We start from the raw sequence: 16,749 nt of genomic DNA on the forward strand, positions 1-16,749 counted from the left end.
TACAGACCAGATGCAGCACCTTACATACTGAAATGTAAGATTTAAGTCAAAGTATGTGCTTAAAAGAATTTTCTGAAGATTTATTAATGGCTATGCGTGTTCTCTATGTAGCACTTTCTCTCCATTTTTTTGATCTGAAGTCCTCACAGAGCGACGTTCCAGTGTACTTAAACTTGTCTGCTCTTTGTATTAAGGAGGCGTTGAATCGCAGATTTGCATTAGTAGAGGAGCCAGGCTGCCGTGTGACATTCACAATATTCGTCTTTTTGGTGCTAATATTGTAACCTATAACATTGCTGTAGCCCTGATGTCCTACTAGACTAGTCGTTGAAGTTCATTTAAACTATCAGAAACAAATACTATATCGTCAGGATAGCGAATGCTGTTGATGAAGACTCCGTTAACATTTTTCCCTTTTCCTATATCGTCAAATGCTTCTTGAAAAATCTCTCTCGGGACAAATTGATGTGTGCTTGTAGGACAGTTCTACAGATATTTATCAAGTCGGCGAGCTCATTATTTAACTTAAACTGTGGCACCTGATTCCAATGTAAGCTCTCTATAAGGCAGATGTCTTTCTGATCTATAAGAATTCAGCTATACAGTTCAATAAATTCAGCTTAAACTCTGTAGAGCAGTGACATGTATCCGCCATTTTAAAATCCACTGCTCACATACAGACAAGTGACGCTAGGCTGAACAAATAACTCACTCGAACGCAACTCGCACACCAGATCTGTGGAGATCTCCTGTCTAAACTTTACGACCTATCAACTTTTATGTGGTTGGTGTCCACAGATTTGTGCAGTTTTCCAAGTTTGCACACAACGCGTATCTTCGCAAATCTCCTGTTCATATGCAACAATCTGTCTGCGGAGACGTTATGTACACGAATAGATCGTTGAATGTAAGGCAATAAGTCTGGAACAAGTAGTTGTTGCGTGTGCATGTGCAAGTTTACAATGCCTGCTGAAACGTTGTGTCAACGCTAAAATCGTTGAGTGTATAATTTTTATCTTTGGACGTTTAGGCATACGTCAAAGATGCGAAATTAAGTATATCCTGGACGCCATGTTACTCAGGAATATTGGGTGCCGTTGTTAACAGATTTAGTGTAATATAGTTTCATAAAGTGTAAAAATTTAACTTTTTTTGATATGGGTCGCAAGAAGAAGAAGCTGTCCAAACCTTGGTGCTGGTATCCTTTAGCAGAAGTTATACATGTTTATTGTAATTGCGTATATGTTCGGAATTATCTCCAATTTTAGTATTAGTAAATAGAACTCTATGTGTAATCAAGTTGAGGTAGTTTGTAGACTGGGATGTTTCAAATTAATAATTAACACCTGTGCATCCTTTGCAAAGTTTTTGAGTGGTAATATGTGAAGTTTTGAAGGAGGGTATTACTAACTATCATAGACAGTGTTTATGTTGTATAACTATTCATTTTGAGAGCTAAAGCTGTATTTAAATTCTGTGTGTTCATCCCATTGGTTTTGTGCAGCTCAAGCTGTATTAAAGTTGTCTGAGTTTATCTCAGTGGTTTTGTGCTGTCTGGCATACAGTAGACCTAATGCATTCTTACATAGTAGTGATGTAGAATGTTTATGACAGAGGCATTGTTGGTTGGTATAAGTGGAATATTGGAGTTATAAAGTGATTCTGTCGAAATTATGATTTTTATCTCTGCTAATGGGTATTAGTTAATTCTGATGGTTGATGAACTGTAAATATAAGAAACATTTATTATAGAGTTTGTGATTGATGTGATCAATTTTGTTATTGACAAAGAAAGTAGTTATGTTGCACAAACTCTTGCGGACTGAGAGAAGCAATTCGACTATTTTGTTAAGTTGTAAGGCAAATTATGTGTACAATTTTGGTGACACGGTGAGTAAAGCAGTTCTTTGTGTGACATCACTAGATGCTGTTGGCCTGTAGTTAATAGCAGGTCCTGTACATACATTGCTCATTCTTTGAGTGATTGGTATTTAGAAGTATAGAATTTTGCTAATATATTTTGAGAGGGAAGTCATTTTTTATTTGAAGGTTGCATAGGATGCAATATGAAATTGTTTTAGTGGATTCTGTCAAAGACATGAGTTTTTAGAGTCAAGTTTCCATACCTTTCACACACTAGCCGAAAAATAAATATCTAGGATATTCAAAGAATGCAAACCATTTGACTGAAGTAGAGCAGATTTTTCACTAAATTTCACCTATTGACTAAAAGTATTTTTAAGTAGTTCACGACAATTTGCTTGAAATATGGGTTGAGGAAAGGAGTTTTTTGTTTGTTATTCAAATTACCTTTATACTGTTATTTTTAGCTTTAAATGTTAGGTATTATTTACTGGGGCAACCAAATTTGAAAAATTAAATCAGTGATTATATGTCTTCAAAAGGGAGCACTACTTTTCATATGATAGCTAACAGGAACACCAGAATCTTCTACAGATGGCATCATTGGTTGTGGTATGCACTTGCCTGGAAGTGTCTGATGTACCCATTTGTGAAAGCTGTTGTTTAAAGTGGACTCTGAACCCTGGTTCAACTTTGCATTTTTCATTGTCATGTGTGAAAGAAGCAGTGAGTGACAGGAAACATCCTACCGTTGACTAGGGATTGAAACTTGGGAGAAGAGGAGTATTCTGTACGAGTTGTTGTTCCTGACCATTGATGTAGGAAACATGCAGCAAATGTCATAAACAATGTGGCGACTATAACATACCAGTGATGATTTTCCAAATGGGCTAAGCTACATATCAGACCAACTTAACCTAGACCTCAAGCAAAGCTACAGATGAGTCTTTCACCAAAACAAGGTTTTTATAATTTCTCATATGTTTGATTTGCCAACTAATAACAAAACTGCAAATACACACACCAAAATGTGACTTCACAGCAATCATTAACATTATGTCATTAGGCAAAGCTGATGATCCTTTTCTTGTTGTTCTTCTTGGCCCGAAACTTGGATCTTTGTTGCTGAAATCTGACAGTTAACCACTGTGCACACTGGATGAAGTGGTAATATACTAAGTATTTCAGAGGAAAGTATTGTTGTTTTAGATGGTGGGCACTGTACTTTGCCATGTAACAAATACTTCTCAAATATGTTAAACTGATTTGTAAGTGTGGGTTCAAACATAAGGAAAGTTTATAATTATAGATATTTACTGTCAGTAGGCAGGCCTCTTCTGATATCCAATTTGTGGTACATTTTTGGGTGAACTTGAAATTGTGAGTTACTCGCATTGCATGGACAGCCATTCTTTATTTCTGATTTTGCTATGTACAGGAGTTCCTTTTATTGATGTATTCAGTACTGCTGCACTGCCTGCATTGAAATAAATAAATGATTTTCTCTCAGAGGTGTAATCTACACTGTTGTGACAATGATCTGTCCCATAGCTAGAGATCTGGGTTATGTTGGGAGGTGAGTGTTTCGCTGTGAGTTGGAGAAGACAACAGATATGATTACCAAATCCATGTTCTGGTGACATACTGTAACTGGAATAAAATAAGTATAATGTATCGTAAACTCCTTGAACAATAAACAGTACCCAGTAAGTGAAAGAAAGCACTGGTCAGACATGTCTACAACAAGAGTAGCAGAAGTGACCCCTGGAACTACTGTCCTACATCCTTGACATTAATTTGTTGTTGTAGATTCTGAGAACATGTTCTGAGCTCAAACATGCTGAGGTACGGTATGTCAAACAGAATGACCTCCTCCTGGCGAGCCAACATGGATTCTAAAAACATCAATCATTTGAAACCCAACTCGCACTTTCCTTGCATGCCGTACTGAAAGCCATAGATGAAGACAGTCAGGTAGAGGCAGTATTTCTCGAAAATACAGAAGCTTCCGATCCCGCCCGTCTGCATTAACCAATGACGTCACAAATATGGCGGAAACGACCATAAACCTCGATTCCAATATGGCACATATAAAGTCGTTACGTACACATTATGAGGATGAAAATACATCGAAAAACAAACACACACACTTTCCACAAAAAGCCTAATGATACTAACGGGACAAGTGCAGAAAATGGAGTGTTTTTGGGTGGGGGCAAACTAATTATAAACAAACTTAGACACCCACACCCATACAAAACCAAACAAAACGACGAAAAAACCCGACATCAGAAAACTCTCCAAATACCACTAAACACAATATCATCTGGAGTCTGACACTTCCCTTGACCCAAATAGCTCAACAGCAGCTTCCCATTCTATAAATTAGGATCAAACACTTCCCTTGGCCTATATAGCTCAAAAACATCTCCCGATACCAACACCAACATACACAGCCACATATTGGGATTGAACACTTCCCTTGACCTGCGCAGTGTTAATTTTATCCGTCATATCCATTCCTGAACAAAAATAACAACCGATTAATTTTAAAAAATTACCACATGACGTGCAGCGAACAACACTAAATTAACCTTCACACAAAATTGTTAACTCACTGAAACAAATTCCACTACAAACACAGCCGACATTTGAACAATTCTTGATAATGAACAAAAGCAAACTGAGCCCATTACACCACACAAACGACAACCCTGAACATACCTCCAGAGAGCACAACAAACCATAACACGATGACATCTACAAACACGCCACACTCACAAACCAAACTCCGCTCCGTCATGTCACAGGTCAAAGCAGACGCGTGGGATCGAACGCTTCTGTCGACCCTATTTCTCTATATCCAAAAAGCATCTGAGTCAATATCACATTTATGCTTTTCATCAAAAGTACGATTATATGGAGTAACAAGCAATATTTGTTACTGGATTGAGGATTTTTTGGTATGGAGGACGCTACAAGTTACATTGGAGAGCCACCAACAGGCGTAGAACAAGGTGTATATGCTCCGGGACAACTGGGAAGTCTGAGAAAAATCCCATTCATTTTTTCGTCGGGGAAAGACCTGGGAATTTCTCATTGGTTTGGTTTCCAGTTAAATTTTTGTAATTTTGACGGGTAAGAACTGTTACTCTTACCAGTTTTGCTTTATCCCACTACTGCAGAATACTACTGCAGCAATAAAACACAAATGAGAGAATAACAGCAAAATAAAACTTCGTTGCAAAAAAAATGCACCATTTACAACAACAAAATGCAGTGGAGATACAAGTGCCTGCTGACAGCAAAATGTGTAAAATGCTATGCAATACTTTGTATCAACAAGCTGCTTTCAGTGCCTCGTTTCAATGAGTGTGATGTCGCAAATGTTTACATTTTCAACAGTTTGCAGGAAAATATTGTAATAGTGGTTTGAGAAGTGTTACTTTCAAAGTAAATTTCCTTTTATGATAGATGAATTATGTTATATTTGAGAATGAATGATTAATTGTTTAAACCACGGAGTGTTAGACTTTCATGCAAAACTAAACACTGGGGGCCAAACACTTGGAAAAATTTTGAACCCATAAGACCAACCATGTACGGCATTACTTAAAATTTTTGGCTTATTTGTGTTTGTTATATCTTAAATAAACAGCTGAATGCAAGGGGAAGCTACAGCTATAATTTTTCCTGAGGACATGCAGCTCTACTGCCTGGTTAAACGATGATGGCATCATCTAGGGTATAATATTCTGGAGGTAAAATAGTCGCGCATTTGGTGCTTCGAGTGGGGTTTACTCTTGAGGACGTTCTCATCAGGTGAAAGATAACTGGGATTCTATAAATCGGAAAGTGGAATGTTAGAGCCCTTAATTGGGTAGGTAGGTTAGATAATTTAAAAAGGGAAAGTGACAGGTTTAAAGTTAGATACAGGGGGAATTAATCTGGTGGCAGGAGGAACAGAATTTCTGATCAAGTGAATTCAGGGTTATAAATACAAGATCAAATAAGGATAATGCTGGAGTAGTTTTGATAATGAATAAGAAAACAGGAATGTGGGTAAGCTACTATGAACAGTAGTGACTACGTCATCTTAGCCAAGATATACAGAATGCCCACACTGACCACAGTGGTATAAGTTTATGTGCCATCTATCTCCACATATGATGAAGAGATTGAATAAATGTATGATCAGATAAAAGAAGTCATTCAGTTGTGATGGGGGGACTGGAATTCAATAATAGAAAAAGGAAGAGAAGGAAAAATAGGAGATGAAAATGGAGTGGGAGAATAGAAAGAAGAGGAAGCCACATGGCAGAATCTTGTACAGAGTATAATTTAATCATTACTACCTTTCGGTTTAGGAGTCACGAAAAACATTGTATACGTGGAAGAGAACAGGAAACATTCCAGTTCCAAAGAAAGCAGTTACTGACAAGTGTGAGCATTATCGAACTACCAGTTTAATGTCATGGTTGCAAACTACTAACACGAATTCCTTACAGAAGACTGGAAGAACGTGTAGAAGCCAACCTCAGGGATGATCAGTTTTGATTCGGAGAAATGTAGCAACACGAGCAGTTCTGACTCTATGGCTTATCTTAGAAGATAGGTTATGGAAAAGCAAATCTGTGTTTATAGCATTTGTAGACTTGGAGAAAGCTTTTGTCAGTTGACTTGAATACTCTATTTCAAATTCTGAAGGTAGCAGGAGTAAAATACATGGAACGAAATGCCACTTACAACTTGTACAGAAATCAGACTGCAGAAATGAGACTGGAGAGGCATGGAAAGGAAGCAGTGATTGATTGAGAAGGGAGCGAGATAGGGTTATAGTTTATCCCTGATGTTATTCAATCTGTGGATTGAGCGAGTATTAAAGGAAACCCAGGAAAAATTTGGAGAAGGAATTAAAGTTCAGGGACAAGAAATAAAAACTTACGAAGTTTTCCGATGACATTGTTATACTGTCAGAGGCAGCAAAGGACTTGTAAGAGCAATTGAACAGAATGGACAGTGTCTTGAAAGGATATAAAATGAACATCAACAAATGCAAAACAATGATGACAAATGTAACAGTTAAATCAGATGACGCTGAGGGAATCAGATTAGGAAATGAGACCCTTATGATAATAGATGAGTTACATTATCTGGGCAGCAGGATAACTGATGATGGCCAAAGTAGAAAGGATATGAAATGTAGATTGGCAGTTGCAAGAAAAATGTTTCTGAAGAAGAGAAATTTGTTAACATCGAATGTAGATTTAAGTGTTAAAAAGTATTTGTATGGAGTGTAGTCATGTCATGTATGGAAGTGAAACATGGGACAATAAAAAGTATAGATAAGAAGAGAATAGAAGCCATTGAAATATGGTGCTACAGAAGAATGCTGAATATTAGAAGCGTGAAGTGAGTTTTTGAACAATTTCACACGATTGGCTTTCCCATGGAAAAGTTGAAGTGGTCAACGGAAAATGTATTCAGCCCGGTAACCCGTGAAATCCTAAGTGCACTGCAGTGAAATTTATAATCCTGCTTCTCAGAGATTTTCAACTTCAATTGAAGCTGTGCTCTTGGGATACTGCCTATCCACACCCTCAGGGAAAAATACTACAAAAAATTTTTGTTGATCCATATCATATGTGAAAGCTTAGCTTTTCTTGTAGCTGTGCTGTATGTTTATATATTTAAACCATTAACTTTGCCCATTTAGTGTTTGTGCTGCTTAACAATGATGTTGCTGTTGGATGGTGAGATCACGAGACATGAGCTATGATTGGCTGACAAAAACATATGGCAATATAGATTACAGTGCCTCGGAAGTTATCGTACTGTATTTCATGGAATTGATGTGTATACTTTCATAATACGAAAATATGCTGTGGAAACGTTGCCACACATCAAAGATCTTTTCCTCATTTTTTGCTGGGTTTCATTTCCGAAAGTGCCAGGAAGCTCTATGCCAGTGTATAAAATCTTTACAACTCAAAGGATGTGTAAATTTTACAGCTCTGAGGGGATATTTTCTGTCACTCAACACAGAAAAAAAGTACTTTCACCAGGGGTATAGTGTATTTTCACCTGGAAAAAAGTATATTTTCATCCGACAAACCGAATGAGGTGGTGCAGTGGTTAGCAAACTAGGCTTGCATATGGGAGGATGACAGTTCAAAACCGCGTTCCACCATCTTGATTCAGGTTTTTCGTGATTTCTCTAAATCACTTCAGGCAAGTGCTGGGGTGGTTCCTTTAAAAGGGCATGGCTGATTTCCTTCACTATCCTTCCGTAATCCAATGGGACTGATGACTTCACTGTTTGGTCCCCTCCCTCAAACCAACCAGTTGCCCATCAAAAAGTTTTTTTTATGTGGGAAATATTTTTTCTTGTTCACATATACAGACTGTAGAACTAACATCGGGTGTGCCCCAGGGAAGTGTGTTGGGATGTTTACTGTTCACATTTTATGTTAATGACCTTGTGAACAATATTGGACACTTCACAGATGATGCAGTTATCTATAATGATGTACTGTCTGAAAGAAACTGCATAAATATTCTGTCATATTCCAAAGAGTTGCAAAAGATTGGCAACTTTCTTAAATGTTCAGAAATATAAAATTGTGCAATTCACAAAATGAAAAGAATGTGGTATCTTAAGACTATGGAATAGAAAAGTCACGTACCTTAGATTATTGCTTAAGGAAGGGCAGCATGAATTATCACATGTTTGTTTCACCCATAGGAGAGTCACAGAGACTAAAGAAACTGAACTGGCAGACTCTTTGTAGGTAGATGTAACAAATCCTGAGAAAGCCTACTAACAAAGCTTTCAAGAACTGGCTTTATATTATGACTCTATGAATATACTGCAGCCCCCTATGTATTGCTCCCATTAGGATCATGAGGATGAGATTGGATTAATTACAGAATGCACACAGACATTTAAATAACCATTCTTCCCACACTGCACACACAAATTGCACAGGGGAAATACCTAGTAACTGGTCCAATGGAACATACACCTGCCCTGCACTTAACAGTAGTTTGTAGAGTATAAATGTGTATTGTATTGGGGAGGGGGAGGGGGTGGTGGCACGCTCTGGCATGCACTCAGCCATGCTAGATAATGCTCTTTATGTATAGGCAAAACACAAAGTACATGGCTCTAGAGAAAGAACAACAATTGGCTCTTACCATTCAGCTCACTGAAAAATTAGTCACAAAATTATTTTTATCGGAGTATAATTGTAGTGTAGTTCGAGGTCTAGACCTGATCCGAGCTAGCTGTTCACAGGACATCTACCAGTGCAGCAACCAATCAGAACATGAGTTGGCTACCTCATTTGCCAATTACTAGTCAACTTGGGATGACAATTGCAATCTTCAACACAATTTTTCTTTTTGTACTGGCTTAGTTTCTCTTTACAGTAGGTTCTGTTTACTGAACGTGCTAAGCTAACTGAAAGTGTTTAGGTATGTGGCACTTCTATTAGTACCATTTGAAGTGAACTTAATATTGCACATTAACAGGGGACACTTGAACATAATTGGTATAGAAACACACATATGCTGTTCTGAAGCCATATTAGACTTGTGCATAATGGTGAACAGACCATGAGCTCACTAATGTGCTCAACATACAGTTACTTTGTTGTTCTGTTCCAGGTGTAGGTTAGGTTGGAAAGTGACAACTAGGTTGGCTGTTGCCGAAGCCAATGAATGTGAATGTGAAATTGTTGTTGAGGCGATGGACTGATGTGTAGTGTAGCCAGAGGTCTTTTTTGTCTGGAAGCTAATAGCTTCATTTTCCAATATTTTCTGTTTACTTGCTCCAGAATCCTGCAGTATATGTGGCAGTGACAGAAAAGTCAAAGGCATTGCTCACAGGAAATTAAAACTCAACTAATAATTTATTATGAGCTAGTGTGTATTAGTTTATGCAAATGAAAGGTTTTCCATAAAAATTCAGTTTGATCACCTTCTAGTATGTAGGATGTTAAGGTGTTGTATAATAAATACTTAATGCTTACTCTGTGTGGTAAGTACTAGTCCATCCTTCCCATATTATTATTATTATTTCTCTTTCCTGTCTCAGATGTTATGTCTGGTTAAAAATGGAAAGTGACGCGGACCTTCATCAAGCGTGACTTCCTTTTAACTGTACAGTATATGTTACATTGCATTTAGGAACTTTCGGGTAATTGAACATGTATCAATAATTACAGATTTCTGTAGTTGTATATATAAGTTTGGATGTAGCTGTATTGCGTTGATGTACTGGTGGATATTGTGTGGTATGACTTCTGTAGTTGATAGTATAATTGGTATAACGTCAACTTTATCCTGATGCCACATGTCCTTGACTTCCTCAGCCAGTTGGATGTATTTTTCAATTTTTTCTCCTGTTTTCTTTTGTATATTTGTTGTATTGGGTATGGATATTTCGATTAGTTGTGTTAATTTCATCTTTTTATTGGTGAGTATGATGTCAGGTTTGTTATGTGGTGTTGTTTTATCTGTTATAATGGTTCTGTTCCAGTATAATTTGTATTCATCATTCTCCAGTACATTTTGCGGTGCATACTTTTATGTGGGAACGTGTTGTTTTATAAGTTTATGTTGTAAGGCAAGCTGTTGATGTATTATTTTTGCTACATTGTCATGTCTTCTGGGGTATTCTGTATTTGCTAGTATTGTACATCCACTTGTGATGTGATCTACCGTTTCTATTTGTTGTTTGCAGAGTCTGCATTTATCTGTTGTGGTATTGGGATCTTTAATAATATGCTTGCTGTAATATCTGGTGTTTATTGTTTGATCCTGTAGTGCAATCATGAATCCTTCCATCTCACTGTATATATTGCCTTTCCTTAGCCATGTGTTGGATGCGTCTTGATCGATGTGTGGCTGTGTTAGATGATACGGGTGCTTGCCATGTAGTGTTTTCTTTTTCCAATTTACGTTCTTCGTATCTGTTGATGTTATGTGATCTAAAGGGTTGTAGAAGTGGTTATGAAATTGCAGTGGTGTAGCCGATGTATTTATATGAGTGATTGCTTTGTGTATTTTGCTAGTTTCTGCTCGTTCTAGAAAGAATTTTCTTAAATTGTCTACCTGTCCATAATGTAGGTTTTTTATATCGATAAATCCCCTTCCTCCTTCCTTTCTGCTTAATGTGAATCTTTCTGTTGCTGAATGTATGTGATGTATTCTATATTTGTGGCATTGTGATCGTGCAAGTGTATCGAGTGCTTCTAGGTCTGTGTTACTCCATTTCGCTACTCCAAATGAGTAGGTCAATATTGGTATAGTATAAGTATTTATAGCTTTTGTCTTGTTTCTTGCTGTCAATTCTGTTTTCAGTATTTTTGTTAGTCTTGTTCTATATTTTTCTTTTAGTTCTTCTTTAATATTTGTATTATCTATTCGTATTTTTTGTCTGTATCCTAGATATTTATAGGCATCTGTTTCTTCCATCGCTTCTATGCAGTCGCTGTGGTTATCCAGTATGTAATTTTGTTTAGTGTGTTTTCCCTTGACTATGCTATTTTTCTTACATTTGTCGGGTCTAGTGCAGCAGGGGATACAACCCGTCGGCTTTGAACAATGACCTCATTCCTTAGTCATAGATCGTAATGTCTTCAGTTCGAGGCATAGATAATAAAGCAGTTCTGTGTTCTAATAAGCACTATCATTAAAATAATTGAATGTAAGTCTAAAAGCGATCGCTTGATATTGGGTGCATCATTTTACTGATTGCTTAATGAAGTAGGATCAGTTTGTTCTATCTCGTGAGATTTTTTTTTTTTTAAGTCAAAAAATCGTTTCTTTACTGATTGCTTAGTGAAGTAGGATCAGTTTATTCTATCTCGTGAGATTTTTTTTTTAAAAAAAAAGCCAAAAAACTCTTATTACGTACTGAAGGGAGGTAGAACATATGTTGCTCCAGAAGTGTTCCATGTCTGTTATGTTTGGTGGATTGTCTATTTTAATGTGTGCGTTATCTATTGTTTGGTATATTTTCTTTTGGTTTGTGTTGAATGTTTGGTTTTGTTTCCTTCTATTTTCACTTTTTTTGTATCTTCTAAGTCGTTTGGCCAATGCTTGTAATTTCTGCTTCTTTTCATCTAATTGCTCTATCGCTTCTTGTTGTGAGATTTTACCTAATCTTTTTCGTTTTTTGTCTGATATTTCGTTTCTTATAAATTGTGTTAGCTGTCCGATGTCTTTTCTCAGTTTTTCTATTCTGATCTGTAGCCTGTGTTGCCATGCTGGTTATTTGGGTTTCTTCTGTGTGTTGGTTTGTTCTGATCTCTGCCTAGTGTGTATATTTAGTGTAGTGAGTGCTCCTATATAAACCAGTAGTTGTAACTCTTCCACAGTTGTATTTTCATTTATTTTGTTGTGTATGATTGTGTTGATAGTTGTTATTGTTGTTTCGCCTTTCGGGTTATTTGGTGGTCTATGCAAGAATGGTCTAATGTCTGTATTTGTGTATTCCATATACGTTAGCTGAATTTTTTCTTCTATATCTAACATGTGTGTCACTTCATGTTCTGTTTGTGATTGTTCTGGTGGCCGTCTTAAGATGTCGTTTTCCTCTGATTGTTTAATTGATGTGTGGTGTTCTTTGTTTGTTTGCTATGGGATGTTTGTGTCCATTACTGTATTTTCTTCTTCTGATTGCACATTATTTTGTTCCAGTATTTGTTGTATTTGTTGTTTGATGTTTTCTAATTCTGACTGGGGTATCCTGTTATTTTTTATTATTACACGGATCTGATCAGCTAGCCGTTGTTCTGTTAAAAATTTTAATTCTGGGTATCTGGTAATAAATGTTGTGTATACTTGTGATCTGTATCCAGTTGTGTTGGTTCCTAAGTTTGTTGCTTGGTAATAACAGAACATGAGGTGTCGGTTAACTTCATCTGACCATCTCATCCTCTGTCTTGGTTTTCCTTCTAGAGAGGTTGCAGGAAGCATATCCTGCAAAACACCTCTGTTTGGATTTAAATCATTTTCCATGTGGCTAGCAGTGTCGTTACCATTGTGGACGGGCATAGGGTTCAAGCGTTGTCCCCGACCATGACAGCGCTTGTCCAAGGCTTCATTATTTCTGTCCTGAACCAACTAATCACACTAAAAGGGGGGTTAGCCCTATTAGTGGTTTGTTCTTTTCGTCGACTTTTACGACTGGCTGAACATACCGAAGGCCTATTCTTTTCCCGGGCCTCCATCTGGTTTATTATTATTATTATTATTACATGTAGGTTTTATTAATTGTAATGTCAGTGCTGTCTTCAGCTTAAGAATGTTGTTTTGCTCTGTAAACTTTTTTATGTTATTTCCTTAATAACTTTGGTATTGTAACCGAGAATTTGATGATGAAAAAATTCTCATCCAGCATCAAAAGGCAAAACATTTTAAATGTCACATTTGTCACAAGAAACTCTATACTGGACCCGGATTATCGATACATTGCATGCAGGTAAGAAATTTTGTGAGCATTTGAAAAGAAAAGCGTACTGTCGCACTCTGTGTGGACACTATCTGTATATTTTTGAGAGATGTATGTGCTTTTACATTATGCTATCAAATTTTATCAGTATCATCATGCAATATGGCAGTAGTATGGTAATAAATGTGTTGCACAGTGGACGTTGGAACATACATTATCAGTTTAAAGTTTAAGATGATTTCCTAGCTTGATTTTTCACAAAGGAAACTGGTTATTGCAGAATTAATTCATTCAATGTGACATTTTGAGTGCAGATTATGTTGGCTTCTCAAATAATCGGCTTTTGTCTAAAGGTGTTTGTACTGCTTAATAGAAACTCACTTATGTTAAAATTTTTGTTCAAAATTTCAAAACAAACTTTTAAGAAATGTTGATCAGAGCACGCTAGACAAAATTTCTATCTTCTGAGGACAGTCATTTCCTTGGTAGATGTGAAATTAATTTTAATCTTGTTAAATTAAATGTAGACTAGAGAAACAAGGATTGTAAACACAAGGCCTTTTGTTAGCAAAAGATTCAGTTATTCATTTGTTTCGTTGAGTTACCTGAAGAGCTGTGTAAATGATATTATACAGATGTAAAGAGGGCAAATGTGTGATAATAGCATCAGTAAACAGTATTAAACAATTCTGTAAGCTACTTAATTTAAGATGGTGCTTTGAAAGTTTTGTTCATGGTATGTACAGTGTCATGCCCATGGCATAACAATTGGTTTTGTGTGATAGGCTGTCAGTAGTCCAGAGATACCGATAATAATGTTGCAGTTATTGTGTTCCTCAGCGTAACCTTTCAGAGTGGAACGTGATTTGAATAGTTAGAGCATTGTTTGAAGTCCTGTAATACTGGTGAGTTTCAAGCTCTACTAGATTATGGGACGATTTAAGATAATTTTCTTTTTTTTTCTTTTCACCATTGTACTCATGAAAGATATTACAGCTGTGTGAATTGTCACCTGCGAGCAGTTGGTGCTCGGAATGAATGTGGCATTGTAAAGTTTGCAACTAATGAAACTTTTAGTGCAGCCACTCAAATTGTTATTGACTAGTTGAAAATTGTCAGAATTAGACTTTCCTCGTTTAACCCTAGAACACTAACGGGGAACATTACATAGTTACTAAACTGTCGTTAATTGTACTACTCCATATTTTACTCAAAGGAAGCCAAAATTTATAGTTTATGCACTAATTAAATACAATTATAAGGCCTCCAACGGCATGTAACATACAAAATAGGTATAAAATGTCTTGCTTTACACCCTATACCGAAAATACCAGACTGGGGAACTATGAATTTGTACCAACTGCAATTGTAAATTTTACGAGGGTTTACTAATCTGTTGTTAATTACCATTTTATGAGGGGAGCAAGCATTAAGATCTTGTAGAATATTCTAGCTGTGTCACATTTTATTTCTTAATGTTTGCCAATATGTCTCAATTTATTATATCTGAATTCATTGTTTCAAAATGATTGATTGATACCATATTGTGTTCTTTTACACAACATTGCGTTGTTTGGTGTATTGTTTACTATCATTTGTAAACACTTATTCCCTTATCCACTTAACCATTACCTTGAAGAGGATAGATTGCTACTCACCATACAGGTGAAATGTTGCAGACAGGCACAAAGAAAAAAATGTTACATTTTGGCCTTTTGCCCAAAGCCCTCTTTGGAAACGAAAAGAAAAAGACGCACACATTCACAAAAGCATGTACGGATGATCTCCATCTCTGGCCCAAGTAGCTAGTGGCAGCAGTTACTTGTGCATGATGTGTCCTTGCTTGTGTGTGTGTGTGTTTTTAAGAAGGCTTTGGCCGAAAGCTCAATGTGTAATAGTCTTTTCGTTGTGCTTGTCTGCAACTCAACATGTCATTCTTACTGTGAGTAGTAGTCTATACTTTTCATAATAGTGTTGATGTTCCAACATTGACTTTCGTTGGTTAATGATTACCTTTTTACTAGTGTGCACTAATGACCTTGTAAAAGAACATAAACGACATTATAGCTGAGGATTTAGCAAATTTCATCAAATTAGCAGCATTCTCTTAAAGTTGGAGTTCACAAAAGTTTGTGACTAAATGAAATAGTTGTTTTGTTGCTCACTAGTAAGCTACGTTACAGAAACACACTCTAAAAAATTTGGGGTATTTGACAAGGTGGTACAATAATTTCATTTCAGTGATATAAAGAAACATTAAGGTCTTGGAACACTGTTTTAACTCTCTGAAATAGCTACCTGTTGGTATGTTCATATTATATATTTATCATGTAGTAGCAGGCATAGCCTTCTAACACAGTTTCTCAGCTTTCCTGCTATACATTAAAGTGTAGCCTAAATCTGGAAGTGCAAGTGGCTGTGGTTTAAATTTAGAAACCCATATTTACTGTAGGTAACGCACCTGACCCAGACATTTTATTGTAAAAAATTGTACCAAAAATTGTTTTTCTTGATAATCTGTAACATGCCAGGAGCTCAGAGTATTATATTTTGCTAGCGTGTAAATGATACAAAAACCTTAAAGTTCGATACCATAGTTTTAATTGTGGTATTGTCCAGTATAGTGTGAAAAGTAGTTGTCAACTAGCTTCAGTTGTTCCGGCTGTGAAATCATTCATTACCCCCTGATGTGCATTAGAACAAATTTGACAAATGTCAAAGATTGGTAGTTTAAAAAACCTCTATCATTTAGGAAAAACATAACATTGTTATGCACACAATCAAAAAAAGTATCTAGATACACTAATTATGATGGAAACCTCGACTATTAAAGAACTTGGACATGCTGCTGAGAGATTAGTTATTTTTGACCCTCAATAACAGTATTTTAGACTTTTGGGCCACAGCTTTCACCTGCATTTGAGTGTAGAGGCAAACAGTTCTCTAAATAGTCAAAGTTCTCTTTGTTTAATTCTAATGTGTTTTCAGTTTAGTGCTGCTACATTGACATACACTTTTGTAGACATTGTTACAGCCAGGCAGGACAGTGCCAAATCCCCCACATACTATACATAATGGCGTTCACTGTAATTGAGTCCTGATTTATCTAATGTAAAATAAAAGTAATGCAATATGAAAAGATCTAGTTAAGAAATTGTAATAACTATTGTTTGTTAGTGCTAGTGGGTTGCATTAACTCTTAGGATCAGTGATAAACACGACAGAAGAAATTAATTTGTAGACAAGACACAATAAAGAAATGACTAAATACATCTGCAAATGAAAAGGTGCCATGAATTGTCTCCAGTCAGATTGTTGCAGAGAAAGGAATGGGTTTGAGCTCCTGAACTAAATTTATGTTCTTGCAAGAACAATCTTATATTTTATAAGTTTAGATGCATCAACATTATTTGCTGATTTTTCAC

At 36.4% G+C, this 16,749-nt stretch overlaps 1 protein-coding gene across 1 annotated transcript in view; it reads left to right on the forward strand.

Moving 5' to 3' along the window:
* Positions 1 to 1,040: 1,040 nt before the first annotated feature.
* LOC126175683 (BUB3-interacting and GLEBS motif-containing protein ZNF207-like) overlaps positions 1,041 to 16,749 on the forward strand; it is a 78,417-nt gene continuing 62,708 nt past the window's right edge. Inside the window, exons 1-2 of the mRNA XM_049922613.1 lie at positions 1,041 to 1,196; positions 13,226 to 13,354. Of these exons, the coding sequence (XP_049778570.1) occupies positions 1,158 to 1,196; positions 13,226 to 13,354 (168 nt within the window). The 5' untranslated portion in view covers positions 1,041 to 1,157. The remainder of the gene's footprint in view (positions 1,197 to 13,225; positions 13,355 to 16,749) is intronic.

This window comes from Schistocerca cancellata, chromosome 3 (assembly GCF_023864275.1).
Source record: "Schistocerca cancellata isolate TAMUIC-IGC-003103 chromosome 3, iqSchCanc2.1, whole genome shotgun sequence".
NCBI lineage: Eukaryota > Metazoa > Arthropoda > Insecta > Orthoptera > Acrididae > Schistocerca > Schistocerca cancellata.